The sequence below is a fragment of the Vipera ursinii genome, assembly GCF_947247035.1.
Source record: "Vipera ursinii genome assembly, chromosome: 2".
NCBI lineage: Eukaryota > Metazoa > Chordata > Lepidosauria > Squamata > Viperidae > Vipera > Vipera ursinii.
In genome coordinates, this window is record NC_139513.1 from 81,360,157 (window position 1) to 81,382,990 (window position 22,834).

Here is a 22,834-nt window from a genome sequence, read left to right on the forward strand (position 1 = left end):
GCTTTAGAGAACTGGCGGAAGTGACGATGCGTTGGTTATCGCGGCCCATGCACGAGACCTAATGTTTCCGGGTCACGTGGCGGAAATCCGGATAGTTGGGTGCGGCGGGGCGCGGAAGAGCTGGGCCAGCTCTCTTCTCCCAAGATGGCTTCTCTTCTTCAGTCAGACCGCGTCTCCTACCTGGTGCGCGGCGAAAAGGAGATCCGCATGCCGCTTTCGCAGCTGTATTTCTGTCGCTACTGCAGTGAACTCCGTTCCCTTGAGTGTGTCTCGCATGAGGTAAATTAGCCCGTGTTATAGAGCCTGGGGTGTTTGATAGGACGCCAGCGGTGTGGATTGGCTAACCCTGCTGCCACTCGTTAGTCCCCCTTCAAACAATTGGCTGAGGGATGTGTGCCACATTGCCCGTTGTTCTGACTTGGAGCTCGGAGAACAGAGCCTTGATTGTCCCTCTGTCAGTGTCCTTTTGTGCTGCCTTGGCTAGGTGGAAAGGGAATAAATTCTGGGTAGGAAGAGATTTATAGGAAGGGTGGAGGAATCTTTTAGCATATGTATTTGAAATAACACTTCTTCCCGTGCCGTTGTTGCTTTTCCTATGTAAATTGCCACCACTCATTGTTCAGACATAGTATGTTGTGCTTCCCAGTTGGTTACTGTTGCATCCTTTAATCTGTTTAAACCACATCCTTATTCTCCCCCTCCCTACGTTTATATATTTATGTCATGTCTGCCTGCCAGCCTGCCTCTGTCCAACTGGATTCTAGGTGATAATGTTGCAATCAGGTACTATTACCCATCTAACTGTATGAAGCTTGTATTTGCAAAAAAACGGTGGGCAATTAATTATGAGTGGGCTACAAGCTTGATTCATAATGTGGGGCCTGTAAGTTGCAACATTCTTGGGGATGTATTTTATGATATGTCCCACTTTATTTTAATTTTAGGTTTTTTTTTAATGGGACACTAGGGTGCTGCAAAGCACAAACAGTATTCCAAAGACTGCTTCTAGTCCCCAGATATATTGTGGAGGCATTCTTAAAAGATGAAAATGATTGAGGATTACTTAAGTGTTTTGTTTTGAAGTGTATCCGCAGGTCCAGAAAAGGGTAGTAATACAGTGAAAGACTTAAAAAAAGTGTGTGCCAAGGAACAAACTCACCCGTTTCTGTCTAGTACAGTGATTTTTGTGTGAGCATTCCCATGACATTTTCTCATAGTTCCAGATGTGCTGTCCAGTTTGCAAAGCTAGGGGGCCCTTGGAATTCAGTGCTGTATTTTGTAATACTGAAAATCAATTTATTAAACAATATTATTCAGTTACAATTTAGAATTAATCTTTTGATATTCTGAGAAGTGAGTGTACCAATAAAAATATGCAGCTTTTGTTCAAATTTTACAGGGGCTCTCAGATTTAAACAAGCGTCCCATTGGTTAAACACAAAATAGTAAAGGAACTCTGCTGCTCCAAACATTCTAGAACTCTCCGAAGATTTCTACTTCCTGCACTTAATTTTGACATTGTTTGGGTTGCAGGCCCAACACTGTAAAAGCCTGTTTTTAAATCCATTTTGTTTATGAACATGAATGAAGAAGAATATTTTACTTTTATCTTACTCTGTTACTGTAGTGTGTTTTTGAATGTGAACCAATTTCCATTTTAAAACTATAAGCACTGAACAAGAAATATCTTAGTCATTATGATTAAGTGGTCTTAATCTGAAGTATTAGTTTTTGAATTACTTATTTTTCAGTTGTTCAGTTTTGAAATAAAGCTAAATAATAATTAAAGAAGGCAACAAGCTATTGGAACCCAGTTGGATAAGGAAATAAATTTTAAGAATTGGTTCATGACAGGACAATTTCCAAATTTGATCTTTGGCATCTTCTGTTCAAAATACTAATAGTTGAGAATGAGAAAAAAATCTAGAAAATTCATGGAATCACCGCTGATTTTAAGTTTGTTTTTCATCCCAGTTATAATGCCAATTTCAATTGTCATTAATAATCCTGGGGATTGAACTTTAATGACAGCGCTGACTATTTTTCTGGTACAGACCTAAATTTCCTCTCAATAATAATATCTAGAATAGAAAGAAATGCTGCATTGTCAGCCCTTCTGAATGACCTTATGCCTCCTGAGCGTGACATTTGATGTTACATTTTAACATTTCATTTTAAAATGAGATAAATTTTCTCTACAATTAAAATGCCTATCTGATCTTTGAGAGTAAAATCTGAAATAACAATAATCAAATTTAAGGTTTTGTGGTTTATAAGTCAGTCTTGGATATTGTCCTGTCGCAGCCCCTAAAAATCAAAATGTCTTTTTTGTTGCAAAGATAAGAAGCAGCACTAGTTTAAGTATAATGATGAAGAAAGATGACTTTTAAAAATTATTCTTGTATAGGTGGATTCTCACTACTGTCCCAGCTGCTTGGAGAATATGCCTTCAGCTGAAGCCAAGCTGAAAAAAAATAGGTAAGACTATATTGTCCTTTCTTTTCCTAAAAAAATCTTTTGTGTTTTTCATGATGTCTTTATATTTGACCACATACTTATTAATATGAAACCCTCTTTGAATTTAATAGTACAGGTAGTCCTCGATTTATGACCGTAACTGAATCCAAAATTTCTGTTGCTGAGACATTTGTGAGGGGGAGGGTTGCATCATTTTACGACCTTTCTTGCCAGTTGTTAAGTGAATCACTGCAATTGTTAAGTTAGTAACACGGTTGCCACATGTTTAAGTGAATCTTGACTTCCCCATTGACTTTGCTTGTCAGAAGGTTACAAAAGGTGATCACATGACCCTGGGACACTACAACTGTCTGAATTTTGATCATGTGACCATGGGGATGCTACAATGATTGTAAGTGTGAAAAACGATCATCAATCACTTTTTTCAGTGCTGTTGCAACTTCACAAGTTACAACAGCACTGAAAACCGTTGTAAGTCGAGGACTACCTATATAGAATCTTAATGGATTGATTATTACAGAATCTGAAGGATTGTGCATGACAGGATCTTTGTCTTTTTATAAAGGAAAAGATAACGTGAATTGGCTTCCTGTTGGTTGCCGCAATGAGTTTTTCTCAGCCAAAAATACTATTTTAAATTTATTGTTAGGAGGAATTATATGTACATTTATAAATCAAGAACCTTGACCCCAATTTCTATACAGCTTTTAATTTCAAGAAATCAATATGGTTTACATAATAATGAGCATTGTCACTAAATACAATCAAATCCATTCAATTAAAAAGCTATTACTGGTATCTTCTTGCTTAGGTGTGCTAACTGTTTTGATTGCCCTTGCTGTATGCATACCCTTTCTACTCGAGCAACAAGCATTCCTGCTCCATTGCCTGATGATCCAGCTAAGACTACAATGAAAAAAGCTTATTATCTGGCCTGTGGATTTTGCCGCTGGACATCCAGGGATGTTGGCATGGCAGATAAATCGGTTGGTGAGTGTCATATCTAAAATAAATGGGACAAAAAACTATATATTATGCACAGTTATTGGTCAAAAGGGGAATGTTGTTGTATTATGCTAAAAACTGGTAGTACACACCAAAGGATTTAGAGAATTTGAATGGAATTACATTCAATGACTAATGGGGTCTTTGCCTTTGCCACAAAAAGAAATGTGTTCTATAAATATATGTTTTGTCACTTCAGTTGATAATGAGGGTCCCCAAATACTGTATGTTAGTGAAATAATACCTATTGAAGGCATTTAAACATTTTGCTGAATTGGATCAAAAGTTTATTTTGTCCAATTTTTGTACCAATTGGAAAATATTTTTCTTTGCAACAATCATTTAGAGGTAGCACTATCCAGCATGACTAATTGGTTTAAGAGCCTGAGTCATTAATTCTTTTAATTCCTTTTTCAAGACATCTAAATTAGTGTCATTATATATGAAGAAGTAAACTCCATAATTAAACTGCATGCTTTTTTGTCCTAATTTCCCACTATTCATTGTTAGCAGATGAACCAGGCGCTAGTTTTATGAGAGACAACAAAGGACTGTTTTGTCCACACTCTTCACACTATACATACAAATCTTCTTCAATATCTTTTCTTCTGAATGAAATATTCTGGAATTTTGTAAGAGAATTGCTTCTTTCCATAATAATTGTGCAAAAGGAAGCTGATGAATAGTAGAACAAAGCAAAAGAAAAACAATGGACATAATTTCAATCATTTCAGCAGTATAGTCTCTTATGCTCGTCCTTTACAATGGTTCCATAATTAGCAGACGCTAGATATTCCTAACATAAGACATATAAGAATGGGAACCCTTACTAATGGCAAGAAATTTGAAGGAAAAACCAATTTCTGCCTTCCACTTTTCTTTCAGGGAGGGCCGGTCTCCACTATGTGCAGAAAATATTATCAACTCAGCAAAATCCTCTTGTTATCTATATAGATATCTGTCTTCTCCCCCCCCCCCCCGCCCAGATATGTTTTGAAGATGCATATGAGAGTGGAATGTTTTGTAATATTTCGTTCTGTAACATTGTACATTGTTGTTACCCACTATGTGGAATGCTTTTTTCTATCTGCTGATTTTCCTTAAGGAAGTCTTTTTCACTGTGTACTAATTGTAACAATAAAATTCCCTTGCAATAGGGAAATTTGCAAGGGAAAAATGGAAGGTACAAGGTAGATTTTTATCACCTGTGTTTGATTTGCTGATGTATCATTGATATTTTATGTCCCTGTTAACATTAACCAACTTTCAATTATTAGATAAGAAACACAAGCTGCTTTCTGAGTCATCTTATACAGTGATTATTATGTCATATTATTATTATTAGGTATTATGTCATTCTAAGGGGACGTGGTGGCTCAGTGGGTTGGGACGCTGAGCTTGTCGATCAGAAGGTCGGCAGTTTGGCAGTCGAATCCCGAGTGCCGCGTAACAGAGTGAGCGCCTGTTACTCGTCCCAGTTTCTGCCAACCTAGCAGTTCAAAAGCACGTAAAAATGCAAGTAGAAAAATAGGGACCACTACAGTGGGAAGGTAACAGCGTTCCGTGCGCCTTTGGCGTCTAGTCATGCCGGCCACATGACCACGGAGACGTCCTCGGACAAGTGCTGGCTCTTCGGCTTTGAAACGGAGATGAGCACTGGCCCCTAGAGTCGGAAACGACTAGCATGCATGTGCGGGGGAATATTTACCTTATTAGGCCAGGGATGGATTTAGCAGAGGAGAAGAGCAGACAGTTACTTTCTGTATAGTTTATTTTTTACTAGAACATGTGTTTCATGATTTGCTTCTTAATCGTTCATGTTATTTTTTGTTACATTGCAGCCAGTGGAGGTTGGCAGGAACCTGAAAATCCTTATACACAAAAGGTAACTAAAAGAAACATATTCAGGAATAAATTAATTTACTAGGAAATATGAAAGTGAAATAAATCAGGAATGAATTGATTTGTTCCATTTCTGTGTGTTTAGCCTCTACTAAAAAACAGTAAAGTCCATTCAAATGGGTAAATATGTAGGAATAGTGGCACAAATTAAACATAAAATATTCTATAAAGAAAATAAATAGGGGGAGAAAGAGTTGCTAGGAAGAGAGAGTGTAAATTTTAAACTCCACTATGTGAAGATTTGTAAATGCAGTGAAAGGTTTTTTAAAAAAATGTTCAGAATGAATTGAGGAAAAAAATTATTGTAAAGAATGTGCCTTCGCATGTTTAAAATGTTTCTTTTTATATAGATTAATAAACTGGTGGAATATTATCAACAGTTGGCTCAGAAGGAGAAGATGGAAAGAGATCGTAAAAAATTAGTTCGACGGCGTCCATACATGCCACTGGCTTTTTCGGTAAGCTAGGAAAACAGCACACAAATTGTTGAGATCACACAGTGAACACCAGATGTAACATTCTAAAGTACAGTGATTTTATAGCTGACATTTCTAAAACTGAAGCAAGAAAATTTAAAAAATGATAAATGGAACTTATCTGAAGTTTTCATAGCTTGTGTTTTATTAAAAGATACCATTTACAGGTAGTCTTCGACTTACATTTCATTTAGTGACTGTTTGACATTATAACGGCACTGAAAAAAATGACTTATGACAATTTTCACACTTATGTCCATTGCACCATTCCCATGGTCTTGTGATCAAAATTCAGATACTTGATAATTGACTCATATTTATGACAGTTGCAGTGTTCTGGAGTCATGTGATTCCCTTTTTGCTACCTTTTGACACAAAGTCAATAGGGAAGCCAAATTCACTTAACAACTGCAGTGATTCACTTAACAACTGTGGCAAGATAGGTCATAACATTGACTTAACTTTCTTGCTTAGCAGTAGGAATTTTGGGCTGAATTGTGGCCGTAAGTCGAGGACTACCTATATTTGAAATAAATGTAGGCATTCATACTTTTAAATCATAAAGTAACTTGGCTTGTATTTTACAATGAAGGTTCAGATTTGGAAATGGGCCCCAATACATTCAGCTTTCAAATGCTGGATTATTGTTATTCTGTATACAGTGATTTAGCTCAGAGTTGGCACAAATGTAATGTCTGTGAGATATTTAGATTTAAATATGTATTTTATTTTAATTTTCAGCTATGCATTCAGTGTCATATGAAAAGCTTATGTTTTTCTTGGCTAAATAATTTTGCATATGCTTGCTGCCTTTTGGATAACTGTATAACTTGCTTGTTCTGTGCAATGCTTTTGTCTTTATTGGTGCATTTTTTTTTATCTCCGTTGCTACCTGCTGCTAATTTGGGGGCTCTCCACAGCAACATACTATACATGTAGTGGTAAGTTCCTTTAGCTGGTTTTCCTTTAGCCGGATTCAGCTAGTTAAATTGTCTTTATTGCATTTGGGTAACTAACAAGCTCATAGTAGGAAAGTTCACATTCAGTCTGAATGAATTAATACGTATTTAAGTTTAGCAATCGTAACTTGGTGTACTCCGTAGAATTTTTTTTACATAAAACCAAAATTGTTCAGTGTAAGACCCTATAAATGTACTGTGTGGTCACAATCTTTGATGAACTTGAACATTGTTAAGAACAATGGGTAGGATTAGCCTGGACAAGTATGTTTTGTGCTTCCCCTGTCTATGATTCTTTGACACATTTTAGTCCTCTTGAACTATAGATTGCCTATAAATACAATACTCCCTGTCCACAATTTTGCCACTTAAATATTTCTTTCCCTGTTAAAAAACATGTCCTTTTAAATAGCATTGCTGTATAACAATTTTAATATAGATTTTATTTGATACGCCACCCACCAAAGCTTTACAAAATAATAGGTGAGCTAGAGAGGCAAATTAATATCACAAAGTATTTAGCAATTTTACTTATGGTATAGAGCTAAACCTTCTATCCTTACTTTGAAGATAACACAGGCCTAACTATTAAAAGTGGCAGGGAGATAAGTGAAATAATTCAAACCACCTGATCAGTAAAATTGCCATATAAATTGTGCTTTTAACATTGGATTCAGTGAACTATGGCAATTACTATACTTTTCTGAGAATTTGCATGACCTCTTGACCATGGAGAAATTTAGTTTCATTTTAGATTTCACTTTTTAGTGCATTGGTCTGGCACTAATGGGGAAAAAAACTGTTTCAGTTGTTTTCTGTATGCAGAGGAACATTTTTGAATTTAGCCTACTTTTCTTTAGAAATTAGCAACCTTCAGTTTTAATATCTGCTGTCACAACTCAGAATGTTAATCAATTTGTTGGCAAGTACCTCAGCTGACTGTTGTTAACTCAGGTATGGTGTAATGGTGTGATTTCAGACCATTATAGTGATTATATATTTGTCATTTCTATATTTTCTTCAGGTCTATTGCAGTAGGGGGCATTTGGCCACAAAAGTACTTTTCCTCCTAGAATGTAAACTATGTTGTAAGTTGCCCAGAGTCATTGGATACGAGATAGGCAGCAAATTAAATATATATTTAATATTTATATGTTCCAAGCTAGGAGACTTTTATATCAAATGAAATTTAAATGAAAGCACTAAATCACTTTATTGTAGAATAGACAGTGATTGAAGGTCTTGTTCCTTTTTTGCTTTTGTATGTTTGCTTTTTGTTAGTCAAACTATCAAAACTTTTATCTGAACAGAGAAGACTTCCAAATTTGCTTTTCTTGTAATTGATACATCTTGTTTTTAAGCTGCCTCAAATCCCAAGATGGTATGTTTTCATTTACCGACTCACCTCTTGTTGTTGACAGGTAATCCTTGACTTACAACCACAGTTGGGACCAGAATTTTGGTTTTACCTAATTGTGGTAGTAAGATGAGGTAGCACATGACCAGACTCATTTTTAATGACTGTTTTTATGACAGTCGTTGAATTAGTCACTGTGGTAGTTAAAGCAAAACAGTGTTTGTAAAGGTGGTTGTAAAAGTGAAACCACTTTATGGACACAATTTTGCTGGAAAATGGCAAAAAAGGAGCAAAATGTGATGTGACTGTGGGACACTGCAAACTAATTGTAAAAGTGAGCTTATTGTCAAGCACCTGAAATGCATCACTGTGGGGTTGGTGTGGCAATCATAACTTCATGGATGGGTCACAAGTAACTTTTTTTCAGTCTGGTTACTCTGAAGGGTTGTTAAGCAACCAGTCAAAAGTCAAGGATTACCTGTATCTCTTTTGTAGGACAAATATGGCCTTGGAACCAGGCTCCAACGTCAGAGGCCTGGGGCCCCCATCAGTGCCCTTACTGGACTTTCGTGAGTACTAGTTCTTTCATATCAGTGACTGATAAAGTTACATTGCTTAATACCAATCATATAAAATGGAAATAGCCTCAGAGTCAAGGATAACTCTGGGTTTTCCTTAGCTGATTAGTTAAATGATTAGTTAAATGCTGTACTTTCAATACCAGTGTGTGGACATCTAAGCCAGACATGTAAAACACAAGGCCCTGGGGGGGGCAGATCCGGCCCGCGAAGTGGTTTCATGCGGCCCGCGAAGCCATCCTGGAAACAGTGAGGGAACGGCCCCCACTGCCTTGGCCCTGGCCCAGAGACCCTCCTTCTGCCAGAGACCCTCAATCAGTCCCACTCCTGCCCAGGCCCCCATAGGCACCCTTGATGCGAATGACGTAGAGCTGGCCACGCCCACCCAGTAGGCCATACACACTCTAGCCACGCCCACCCAGTAGGCCACACCCACCCAGGCCACACCCACCCGGCCCCCTGAGGGCAACCGCAATGCTGATGTGGCACTCAATGAAATTGAGTTTGACACCCCTGATCTAAGCTGTATCTGCAATCTTGTCTAAAGTGTCATTTTATATTATTTTTTTAAAAAAAACCCTACAGCTCATTTTCTTACCTCTAAAATTTGCTATTTATATTAATTCAGTGATAAAATGTAAAGCTTAAATTAGGTTGAGTGTTACAGCTTGGTACGACTATTCCAAATGCTGCAAGAATATCTGAATATAAGTAAAGAATTAGTCTCTAGCAGCTCTACACGGCTTCATTTGAACCAGCAATTTAGTACTGGTCAGGCTTTTATGACTTCTTTCAAAAGCAATCGATCCATTCCTTTTGCCTCAGGCTGAAAGAAGGGGAAGACCACAAGGAGATAAAAATTGAACCAGCTCAGGCTGTGGAAGAAGTAGAACCTTTACCTGAGGATTATTACACAAGGCCAGTCAATCTAACGGAAGGTAATAGTTTAGCTTGTCTTTGGCACATTTTGGCCCAAGCTGATTGATTCAAATAATGCTTGTTCTTGTTATTCAAAATCATTAACTGAGATTGTGAATTTTCTGAACTTCCTGTGTTGTGAATAGTGACAACCTTAAAGCAGCGCCTCCTACAGCCAGATTTTCAGCCCATCTGTGCTTCTCAACTTTATCCACGTCATAAGCACCTTCTGATCAAACGCTCACTGCGATGCAGGGTATGTAATCGCTATGAAAAACTACTACCATCACACCGTCATTTTTGGCAAAATCAGAGATCGTATGCAAATTCCAGAATTCCCTGGAATTGTTCCAATTCTCTTTCATGTAACTTTCAGCTTTGGCCCTTGGCTGATTTTGAATGTAATTGACACGGGTATGCATGTTTTGAGAATTCTTAGATTACAATAAATTTGTATTACTTCAGTAGGAAAATATTACTTCTCTCTGACTATACAACGAGGCAGTGTGCTTTATAAATGCATTTTACAGTGTTGAAACCCAACTGTAAAGTTATTTTGCTTTGTGAGGTCACAAAGATGCAATGTGTTTATTCCAGTGGCTACTGTTAATAGTGGTAAGGAGTAATGTGGAATACTGACAATTCCAGGCAATAATACATGGCCAAAATTAAACTGAATGAGGTAGACGCTAAGTGCTTTATTTCAACTACAAGCATATTATCATTGAGTTGAATTAGTTCTTTAGTTCTTATTTGAATATGAGAACTAACGACCAAAGAAAAGACCGATAACTAAGCTGCAAAGATGTAAAGAACCTTACCCTGAAAGATACATTTAGAATAAAAATTTGTATAGTTATTTGTAGAATTCATTGTCCAAATGAATGTAGGTTTAAATGTTACATTGGATAAATTTGTGATGCAGAATAACTTGACATTTGGGTTTCAACTCTGTAAAATGCATTTATAAAGCACACTGCCTCGTTGTATAGTCAAGAGACGCAGAAGGTAATCTAGATATTCTGCATAGTGGTTATATTTATACCAGTTCCTAGGCAAGGTATGTTTCCATGTTATCTTCTCAAAGGCTTGTGGCTAGCTGTTACAGGAAACAACATCCTGAACTCAGTAAACCTTGATTGACAGTTGTGTTGGAATATGTCTGTGAAGGGGGAGGTGATGTGGTGGATTAAAATAACAGCAGGTTCCCAGGAAGGAGGGGCCACATTCCAAGGGTGGAACAACAGGAAGCACAGTTTGGAGCTGGACTATGGAAAGAGATTTAGGATAGCCCCTCCCTAGAATTTCCCAGGGTATCTCCACTAGGTTAGAGTAGCATAAGATTAAGCTGACAAGATTCTGTCTATACAGTATTATGCAAATAAAGAACTGAAGTTTGACTGGCTTTTTTTTTTACTTCTTCTTGGGCTAGGTCTGATAATAGAGCAGGTTCTTTTTTTAGGAAACAAAGTTACCTTTCTGAATGTCCAAATTAAAACTTTCAGCATTTTTATAGGCTACTTCCATTGTTAAGGAAATACTTTATATTCATATGGATGAATGCCCTTGTTTTTCCCCACATGCTCATGCCCCTTCCTTCCTTCGTATCTATTCTGGAGAATACTGGGTTCTCTGCAGCAGATTTGAGATCCACTTAAGGCTTCAGTTCAGGAGGAATCCATCCCAGGAGAAGTTTCCATTCTACTCTCAACAGCCACTCTTGGATACAGTCCAGCCCTTACATTCTGTTTAGTGAATTGAGTAAAATAAAATGATTCTGCAGTGGTATTTATAATTCTTAAGCATAGCTTTGCAAACTTCTTATTCTCATTTTTTTCTTTTGTTTGTAGAAATGTGAACACAATTTGAGTAAACCAGAGTTCAATCCCACATCAATAAAATTCAAAATTCAATTGGCTGCTGTGTAAGTAATTTGAAAACAGTGACTGCAAGAAATCAAAAGACCTGAAGCAAATTCTCATGGCTGGTATAAATCTATATCTGCTGTATACAATTTCTTCTGGAAAATAAAGGTTCTCACAATCCAAGTACCAGCACGCAGAAAACTAATCTGCTAGTAGCAAATTTTCTATTTTAGCCTTTCTTATGAATATAGATACAATAAATGTGTGAATATATGTATTTTTAATTCCATTTTTATTAAGCAATGCAGCGCAGTCAGCTAGACATTATGTTAAGTGTTATGTTTTTCTTTCACAAAAGGCTACAATAGCCATTTAATTCAAGTATGTGTGCTTCTGATAGTTCAGTTGGTTTCTGCTCTGGCAGATTGAAAATTAGTATTACTTATCTTACTGGCAGGTAAGATTTATTCTACTGATCCTAGCCAGAAGATAAGATTACTTCTATCCCATGGAGGAAACCACTTCCTTCAGTCTTTAGCCTTGATTTCTAGAAAAAGCCAACTTTCAGCTCTACGGTAAGGGTTGAGAAAGAGAAAAAATGGAATTGGGAAAAGCCATGCTTAGTCGCTTTATCAGCAAGATGGGTGGCATATAAATGTAATAAATAAATTAATAAATAAACAGTGAGGTGTTGATGCTGACACCATGAAGTGTGAGTAATCAAGCTATGTGATTCTGGCAAGTATAGCAGATCTGTGCTGAAAAGAGATCGCACCTCAGGATCAGTGACTGGGGGAAGGACATTGCTCATTCAGAAATAGAGCTGAATTGTGGAGAATTGGTCTCCAAAGCAGTGGAACACAACAGAGGAAGCAAGCACCTGTGTTAGTGTTGAACACCTCTGTAGTACAGCCAAATAATCTCCCCGTGCAGGCCTTGATAGCTATAGCCAGCTTGCCTGAGCAAGCCAGATCTTAGTTGTACCCAATGCTGAAACAGTTGCTGGTAATTCACAATCTCTTTCATGCTCAATGGAAAAAGGGGGAAAAGGATGACATAGGAAGGGGCCATCTGGTAGCATCAGAGGTAAAGACTCTATAACAGCAAGGAGAGGGCTGCTTATACTTTGAGATAAGTATGTGAAATAATGAAGAGTCCTCACATCCCACGATGAGAGAAGCAGATGTTTATTGATAGACCCAACAATCCCACTCTACAGGTTAGGGAAAGATGAGACGTTTAAGAGAGCGGTGGGTGATTTTATTTATTATCCTGTTCAAAATGGTTCTTCCACTTCCTATGTGCTCGTGTCAGTGGCAAGCTTTTTTGTTGCTACAATGATTTACAGCATAAAGAATTTAAACTACAATGCTGAAATAATTGTAGGAGAGCCATGTTAAGTCTATGATAATGAAAAATCAGAAGGGACAGGAAGATACCATTTGGAAAAGAAATAAATCCAAAACTTCTAATAGCACAATTGAGTGAGAAATAGTTGAGCTTACATACATCGAAAGGTTTCATGGAACACAATGATTTTTAGCATTACAATTAACACTGTAATCCATGTAATATATAACCTGCATAAATGAACCGTTTCCCCCCTCCTTCCCTCATCCTAATTTGAATCCTAGCTCACAAGTCATAAAATGTGTAAATCTGGAAAGGTGCTACCAGACTTCTGATTTTCAGCTGAAATAAGCACTTGCTACTGAAGGGAGGGTATTTCCTTCATGGGATGGGAAAATGTCTTCTAGTCCTGCCTACTAGTTGAAAGAAATGAAATTAACTCTTTCCTGTGAGATCCATCTTTTTGTGATTAGAGAAAGCAACTTCACAGTAAGCCCAATTACTGTACTGTATGAAAAAACAAACAAACTGGAAGCTATAAATTACAGTAAAACTTCCTTACAAAAACCTGTTTCCCAATCGTATGTTTTTGCTAGTTTTTTAAAATGTTTCAGTGTTCAGAATAATTTGAAAACTGCATAATTGAAAAAAAATGAGGTATTTAAAATTATAAAATAAAGGAAAAAAGCTAGAGACAATGCCATTCATATATTTCCTATTGGTGTTTTTTTATAGCAATTACATCCCAGAAGTGAGAATCATGTCGATTCCTAATCTGCGTTATATGAAGGTTAGTAGTTGTTTATTTTAACCCACTTTGAAGATGGACTTTGTGAAGCCTGAATATGAGTGGCTGTGAAATCTTTCGTTTTGTTTACAAATGTGACAGAGGCCTGGAAAGCTAACGTGTTAATTTTTAATAACATTGGTTAAGTGAAGAGGTGACTCTAACTCATGGTTTCACAATCCACAGTTTTTAAATTGGATTCAAAAGCCTATCAGGATGAAACAATTGAAAAAGATGTCCATAAGTAATACGTGCCAACATCACGTCAGAAGTTTAAGCGTGCTTTTGAGAATTGTAAATCTTGAAGCATTTCCCCTTTTCTTTCATGTAGGAAAGAGTAGGTAGAGTGATAATGCCAAACCTTAAGGTGAAAACCTGGAGGTGTCAAACCTCTCTCCCAGAAGCCCTCTAGTTTTAGAAGCTTTCCTAGCATCAGGGTAGTGCTTGTTGATTATCATCGTCAGCATGTGACTTCCTGGAAATGCCTTTGCTTGATACCTTTTCACTAATCTTGCCAGCTCTTTGGCTTCTGGTAAATGGCAGGGAAAAAGACTGGGAGAAAAAGAAATTGAATGGTGCTACTCTTTGGCCTCTGTAGCACTGTGGTGTATAATTATGGAAAACAGCCCCCCTACTTTCCTTCGGGAAGCTAGGTCATGATGCGCTCCCACAGAGAGGGCCTCCTCAGGGTGCCTCCAATCAAAGAATGTTGATTGGTGGCCCCTAGGGGGAGGGCGTTCTCTGTGGGCGCGCCAGACCTGTGGAACCGCTTGCCGGTCGAGCTCCGGATGGCCCCCGACCTTCGCTCCTTCCGGCGGGATCTAAAAACTTATTTATTCGAGCAATCCAACCTGGTTTGATGGGTTAGGGTTGGGGTTTTAGTATGGCTTTTAATTACTGTTTATATTCGGGCATAATATTTAATTGTTTTTTAACTTTTGTACTTCGTTTTTATATTCATTGCCCTGTACACTGCCCTGAGTCCTTCGGGAGAAGGGCGGTATAAAAATTTAATAAATAAATAAATAAATAAATGATTACAAGCTATAATTTGAAAGGGAAATTGCTTTATTAAAAATAAGAAAGTGAAACATTCAGTGGACAAGGAGATTAATTAAACTATACAGTGCTGCTATTATCATAAACACCTTATAGAAACCTCCCACTGGGAAAAAATCCCTCAACATACATGTTTTTTTTAAAGAATCTACTAATATAAAAACAACTCTGATGGAAAGAGTTGCGACTTTCTATGAAATAGGACTGTTTTTATATAACCAGAGATAGGAAATTAAAACCAGACGGGCCCTTCAGAAATCTTAATGTAGTGCTAACTAGGCATATACTTATGCTTCTTCAAGTAGTAATTCCTTGACCCAGTTTCCTTCTTTTACCTATCCTTGCTGGAACTTTTAGTCTTAAATTTGAGGTTAGAAGTGAATCTTGACTTCCTCCAACCCAAGCTTACAATTTCTTGCTTCTTTCTCCCAGAGGTCTCTGGGAAAAAGAAGAAAAAGACTTTTTTTTTCCTCTAGGAAAGAGGAAAGAGTTTGTGGGGAGGTGATTATTTTCTGTCATGCAGATACGTGCTTGAAGCCTAGCCAAGAGTCCCTGGTGACCTTAAGTTACATATGACATACATAGTTGATAGAATCCACGGCTAGCACACCTATTTCAGATTTTTTGTTTGATTTTGGTTTGGTTGACTGCAAACGAATTCATAATTTTCCTTAACTCCAATATGAATTGGATATTTATAGTTTAGAAAAATGAATGGGATAATGGTTCACATGTTGCTGTTTAAGAGGTTAGCACTTCCTAAAAGGGCATCGTACAGGCAAAAATGAATGTTCTCAATCTAAGACACAGGTCTGCAACCCACGGCTCCGGATGCGGCTCTTTCAGCCGTCTCCTGCGGCTCCCAGTCCTCTGCCATGTGCAGTCCAAAAAAAAAAGTGGGACTAAAAAAGTTCAACCAATCAATTCAAATATGCACAGTAGGTGCATATCTCACCTTGGCTCCACTCTTCAGTCAAACCCTGTTCTGTGCATGCGCGCATGTACGCACATGCGCACACATTTTTTGCGGCTCCCAGTTTTTCCTTTTGTGAGGGAACCGGTTCCGAGTGGCTCTTTCACTGTTTCAGGTTGCTGACCCCTGATCTAGGACCATATAGAACCTTCATGAATGTTACTTTGTCTCTTATATACTTCTGTCATTCATAGGAAAGTCAGGTTCTTCTAACTCTAACCAATCCAGTGGAAAACCTTACCCATGTGACCTTAAAAGAATGTGAGGAAAATGATCCTGAGGATATTAATAGTACTGCAAAGGTACTGTAACTTCTTACCATCTTACATGTGTAAGCTAATGTATACACTGATACTGTGCTAAAAATGTATAAGAATTGTGAATACCTGCACAGTCCTTTTTTCAGGTTTAGAATGATTTTCTGCCTTAACCCAGTTATTAAAAAAAAAAGAGAGGAGGCTTTTAATACCCATGATTAGCATAGGCATTAGATCTTGTGAGAAAAATACCACTGCTTTTGGATATGAGAAGCTTCCATGATAGTTTGAATTTCATTAGCAGTTACAGTGGTTCTTAATCTTCCAGGTTCTCATATTTGTTATGAAACCTTTTTTGTCTATGTCTCTTTTCAGGTGATGGTTCCTTCCAAGGAACTAATCTTGGCTGGCAAAGATGCAGCAGCAGAATATGATGACTTGGCAGAATCTCAGGATTTCCAGGATGACCCTGAGTAAGTTTGTCTGTCTGCTTTCATAGGTATAGACTTGCATTTACCAACTGTTGAAAACTGACCAATGCTATCCTGACTTTTTCTAGGTGGAAATTTAAAAAATATTGTTTCTCCTAGCAGCACTAGATTTTAAATAGACCAAAGAATATATTTCATTTATTATTGTTATCGTTGTTGTTATTATATTATTATTATTATTATTATTCCTGCTTTGTAGCATCATAGCTTTCCGGAAGGCTAACAAAGTTGGGGTATTCATCAAAGTTACTCCACAGAAAGAAGAAGGAAAAGTTACTGTAAGCTTTAAGATGAGACATGAGTTCAAAAATCTTGCTGCTCCAATCCGCTCCACAGAGGAATGTGATCAGAGTTGTGAAGTCATTTGGCTCACCCATCATGTGGAGCTCAGCCTGGGTCCTCTGCTTCCCTGAAGTTTGTGTCTTGATTGAATGCTAAATGATAGTTGCCTGTTACACTGTGCTTTGAAAATGCATTGTGATAAAATACTGGTTTTACAGAGATGCCTTGGAAAGTGAAATTTCAGCCAAAAAAAGCTAGAGTTGAAATAGAAAAAAAGACACTTTTTTCTCTTTGCCTCCTACTCTTCACGTCCATTACATGAATTAGCAGTTCTGTCACTATAGCACACACATAGTCAAAGTGACAGTACAGCTTTAGTGTGCATGTTTGTACTTACCTTCTATCTTCCTTGAAAAAAGTGTCATACTAGTTCCTTGCAAAACCTTTTACCAGCTTTTCTTGGAACAATTTATCTAAGCTAGTGTACATTTTCTGATAACTGGATTATTACTTTTCTGATAGTAGTAATTACTTCAAGTGGATTTTTCAGTAAAGCAATAATCAGCATAGCAGCGTGAAAGGAAGACAAGTAAATAGCACAGGTATCAATACTATATAGTTGGAGGGTTTAACTTCTTATGCTGGAGAATGCTTATTTAAAGGAAAGGCAGTTTTCGATAGTTGCATTTGCTGCTGTACTGCATTTATTGAAGCAAAGATCCAGTTGGGACAAGCACTAGTGTTTTTGTTAAATTGTTCCTTTAAGAACAGGATGATGACCAAATATAGTTTATTATGATTTTAATTACTTTTAGTAAGTAAATTTGAAATTTTAAGACCTCTCGGAAAAGTAACTACCATTGCCATTGTACAATTTTGCACTGAAGGTGTAAAATCTTATTCCCCTACTGAACAGATTTCATTAGGTTTTGTTAATAGGAAAATGAATAAATTATAAAATATAATTCCCAAGTTTGGGGTCTTGAATTTTAATGATTTGACATTTAATACTGTAGCACTGCATACACATTGTATGTAATGGGAAAGTGAAAAGATCTGATTGCAGGCTGGTGGCCATGGGCATACACTACAGTGTGAATATTTATCATGTAGTCCAAGATTGGAGAAGATGAATAGAAATGTATAATTGGAAGATGTACTTAAAGCCCTTGGAAATATATTTTCTAAGTTGTTAGAAAGTATATTTAAGTAGTTTTAATTTATTTGGCACTATTTAAATAAAGGTTTCACGTTTATTCTGTGCAATTGATGTAAAAAAATTGATGTAGATTATATACGTTGTGCAGCATGAATTTAAGACATCTAGGCAATATTTATTCAATATGTAGTACAATATTAATGTCTGCTGTTCTCAAATTTATACATTAACTCCAACATCCATGATCTAACTCCACACACACTAATTAGAAGTACAATTAATAAATTAATAGTGTAACGAATTAATATATATTTAAGATTCCTTGTAAACACAGAAAGTTGGGACATACTTGAAAAGTCTTTTCTCCTTTTAATCTCTTAAAATATAAGTACTTGTACATATCTCACTTTGCATATCTGTAAAAATATTTCACTGTAGGAACATTCTGCCTTATCAGTATTAGAATAACTGTGTTGCCTTATTGTACAATTTAGCGAACTTCAAATAAATAAGCACTCAAAGCTGCTTTCATGTATTTTTCTTTTATCATATTTAAGATTTTTCTGTCATATTTGTATGACTAGAAATAACTAGCCTACATTTCTTTTGGCAATGCTAGCATAACATTATGATTTGTAAAACTGGACCAACAAATTACTTTTGCACATCTTTTACAAGGTATGCAATAGTCCCAAATTTTGAATTACAGGTAGTCCTACAATTATAATTGACCCCAAAATTTCTGTTCCAAAGTGAAACATTGGTTAAGTGTGTTTTGCTCCATTTTATGACCTTTCTTGCCACAGCTGTTAAGTGAACCACTGTAGTTGTTAATTTAGTAACCAAGGTTGTTAAGTGAATCTGGCTTCCCTATTGGCTTGGCTTGTCAAAAGGAGATCACATGACTCCAGGACATAGCAGCCGTCATAAATATAAACCTGTTGCTAAGACATCTGAATTTTGATCACCTAACTATGGGGATGCTGCAATAGTTGAAAGTGTGAAAAATGATCATAAGTCCCTTTTTTCAGTGCCATTGTAACTTCGAGTGGTCATTAAATGAGCTGTTGTAAGTTGAGGACTAACTGTACTCCATAAAAAGTGGAAATGTGGGGTTTTTTTTAACATTCACAAATGTGAATCTGATCAATGCTTTTTCTATATAAAACATTAATTGAAACGATTAGCTTACATTACTATACTTTAGTTGTCACTTGTGAAACACTTATTGCACTTATAGGCATGATGATTGCAGTAACTGTTGAAACGTTTTAGATTAACTGAAAGCATCCATCCATCCCTTGTATATCCCTCATCTAACCAATTCAGACATGCATATTTAAAATGAATATGAAAGCAAAGAACAAACACTATTTTAGTCAAATTATATACTTTTCTTTGTGAAAATCTATGGTGATCTGTTGTGAAACACTTACTGCAAGTAGAAATGTTAATTGTCCTTTATGTAGCCAATTAGAATTGAAATTAAATTGCCATTCCAAATGCTTTGTAGTGGCAATCAAAAGGCTAAGACTGGCAATTGGCAGGAATTGAAAGATGCTATAGAACTTGGGTGTGATATACTTCAAACACAGGGCAGCTGAGAACTGGGGCTTTATAACACACTGTGTACTAGAGGGATAAGAGTAGACCATGCAGAAGACACTTTTGCAGCTGCTACGATGCTAGAAAATTCCTTGTAGATTTCCTGGTGGCTTGTAGGATTGTATGCAGATGCAGAATTTTCTAAATGTATTTTTAGATTTGGAAAACATTTCAGGTACCCACTTTCAAGGTCTCTTTCAAAAACCTGCAGTTTTCTCTCAAATGTTTTGATATCACAAAACATCCTTTTTGCTGTTTTCCCTACACCTTGTAGTTGTTTGTTCAGTACATTGAAGTGTAGTGTAAAATCTGTAAAAAACATGAGGTTGGTAAGCCAGGCTATATCAGTGAGCTGTGGATATTCCTGCCCTTTTTCATTCATAAACAACCTAATTTCATCCAAGCAGGCTACAAATCTCTCCAGGACTCGTCCTCTGCTCAGCCACCGGATATTATTATACATAAGTAAACAATTATACTGTGCCTGAACCTCCTCAAGAAGTGCTTGAAACTGTCAAAGATTCAGAGCATGAGCTATGATGTAATTCACCATTTTTGTGACATCTTTGAGGACATCGTCAAATTTTTTGCTGCTTTTCCTGGCACAAACAGCTTCTTGATGTATAATACAATGGAACTGAATGACTTGATGTTTTGTTTCTTTCACAAAGAACTGTAAGAAACCAGATGTTGCACCCACCATAGAAGGTGCTCCATCAGTAGTAACTGAAACCACTTTTCCTTAGGTTTTGTGACAAAAAAGCCTCCATCACAGCATTGTAGATATCTATCCCTTGTGTTCTTTCAGGCAAAGACACCAGTTTCACCAGCTCTTCTCTCATGATGTCACCAACAGCATAACGCAAAATTACTGCTAGCCTTGCATGATCATTTATATCTGTGATTTCATCCAAGCACATGGAGTAACAGGCTGCCTTTTGTAAGTCAGTGGTGAGCTGCTGACTTAACATCACTTGCCATGTGCTGGACTCGATCTTTAACAGTATTTCTGCTAAGTGGCATCTCATAAATGCGTTGAATAATTTTATCCTTGTTTGGGAAATCGTGAAAAAGGGAATTACTCCCATACAACATGGCTATTTTGCTAAAATCCCCATCAGAGAGGGGCTTACCATGTTTTGCTATGCACAGTGAAATTTGAAAACTGGCAGCTGTCAGAAACTTTTCTTTCAGTTTCACCAAGTTTGGTAACACTTTTGTGGTTGGTGGCAAAGTGCAGTCTGACACTTGATATGCGACACACAACACTTTCATTACAAAGAATACATAACACTTTCCCATTGTGTTCAATCACTCCAAATGACTCTGTCCAGGCCTCTTGGAATGACCTTCCGCTATCTGTTTTTGTTGTACTCATACAAAAACACAACAATAAAAATGTCAATGCCTTTTCTTTTTCCCTTCTCTCCCTCACTTTTCCCTTTTTCTTTCACACTTTGTTCGCAAAGCCTCCATTCGCTCTCACTCACTCCCGTCTCTTTCAAAGGCACCTTGCTCACTCACTGCCCCATCGCTTCCAAACGCCACTTGCTCACTTACTGTCCCATTGCTTCCAAACGCCACTTGCTTGCTTGCTCACTCAGTGCCCCATTGCTTCCAAATGCCACTTGCTCAGTTACTGCCCCATCACTTCCAAACGCCACTTGCTTGCTACTCTGGTGAATTCTGTGCTGGGCCGATGGCGCACATGCCCACAGAGAGGGCTCTGAGTGCCCCTTCTGGCACGCATGCCATATGTTTGCCACCACTGACGTAGACCATGTTAATATGAACTGTTAACCCAGAGTTGTCACTCAACACACAAATGACCAAGCTATTCTTATCTTGGACACATTATGCAAAAACTTAGCTCTCTGGAAAAAGCTCTAATTCTTGGAAATTGGAAGAGGACAACTAGCAGCAAAATGGATGGACTTAGTTACAGTAGTGATAATTGCACTGATCTTAAATACAAGAATAGGGACAGATTATCATGCAGAAAAACTCTGTGGTCACTAAGAGTTGATACCAACCTGATGGCATGAAATCAATGTTAACATTACAGCTGGAATAACAGCCAATTGTTGAGTACATCTACCGCTTACAGCAGACATGTCAAACACAAGGCCCGGGGGCCGGATCTGGCCCGCGAAGTGGTTTCATGTGGCCCGCGAAGCCATCCTGGAAACAGTGAGGGAATGGCCCCCACTGCCTTGGCCCTGGCCCAGAGACCCTCCTTCTGCCAGAGACCCTCAGATCTGTCCCACTCCTGCCCAGGCCCCCATAGGCACCCTTGATGCGAACGATGTAGAGCTGGCCACGCCCACCCAGTAGGCCACACGCACCCTAGCCACGCCCACCCAGTAGGCCACGCCCACCCAGGCCATACCCACCCGGCCCCCTGAGGGCAACCGCAATGCTGATGCGGCCCTCAATGAAATTGAGTTTGACACCCCTGGCTTACAGTATTCCATAATTCAGTAAAAAAAACACCACCAAAATCAACTCTTGCTAAAGGGGAAATGATCTTAAATCAATCCAATAAGCAATGATTATTAGCATACTAGTAGCATTTAAACAATTTATATGTCTGCCCATCTTATAGTAATGACTATGACTTGGTGGGGAGGATGAAAACGAAAAAAGACAAGTATGCTCTGAGTTTTACGGCTCAGAAACGTAGGCATAATCGATTCCTCCTTTCTCGTATAAATTTACTCAGAAGCAAGGTTCGCTTTACTCAAGGGGTCTTCTAGATAGCAGCTGAGTTACAAATAATACCTGCAGAGTAGGCGGTGCTTTGAAGCCGAGCTGGGATTAATCTTGAAATACGATGCTGTACTTAACGAGTATCCTAACGATCTACCTCGCCTAGAGTGCTGAAAAATGCACCGGCCATTTTCTCTTAGTGTCCATTGCGACTCTTCCCCTCCCTAAGACTCGCTTACATCTTAGTCTGCAACTGAGTGATAGTTAGTGTAAGTCGCCTCCGCTTTGCTCACGCTAGCAGTTAAGTCAGCCCGCGCTTGGAGGTCAGGTTTGGGGACAAGCCCAGGGGAAGCACTTCCGGTTCAACCGTTCAAAAGGAAGCGGTCCCATCTAATAGGGCATTTAAAAAAACAACAACACTCTTATCCGCCCCCTACAACCATTGGTTAAGGACCTAGACCAGGGGTAGGCAACCTCGGCTCTTTTATGACTCGTGGACTTCAACTCCCAGAATTCCTGAGCCAGCATAGCTGGCTCAGGAATTCTGGGAGTTGAAGTCCACGAGTCATAAAAGAGCCGAGGTTGCCTACCCCTGACCTAGACTATGGAAGGGTACTTCCGGAG

The 22,834-nt window shown here is 38.0% G+C and overlaps 1 protein-coding gene across 2 annotated transcripts; it reads left to right on the top strand.

The window, feature by feature from the left end:
• The first annotated feature begins 101 nt into the window (after positions 1-101).
• Positions 102-18,421, top strand: DCTN4 (dynactin subunit 4). 2 transcript variants are annotated; one of them, XM_083355362.1, is made up of 14 exons: positions 102-279; positions 2,408-2,478; positions 3,290-3,468; positions 5,325-5,368; positions 5,736-5,843; positions 6,782-6,802; positions 8,673-8,746; positions 9,581-9,693; positions 9,820-9,929; positions 11,524-11,597; positions 13,624-13,678; positions 15,902-16,009; positions 16,340-16,437; positions 16,655-18,421. In XM_083355362.1, exons 1-14 carry the CDS (start codon positions 145-147, stop codon positions 16,866-16,868), a joined length of 1,404 nt encoding a protein of 467 aa, XP_083211488.1. In that variant the 5' UTR covers positions 102-144; the 3' UTR covers positions 16,869-18,421. The 2 variants fall into 2 exon arrangements, with proteins under 2 accessions (XP_083211488.1, XP_083211489.1); XM_083355363.1 differs by lacking the exon at positions 6,782-6,802.
• The last annotated feature ends 4,413 nt before the right edge of the window (positions 18,422-22,834 follow it).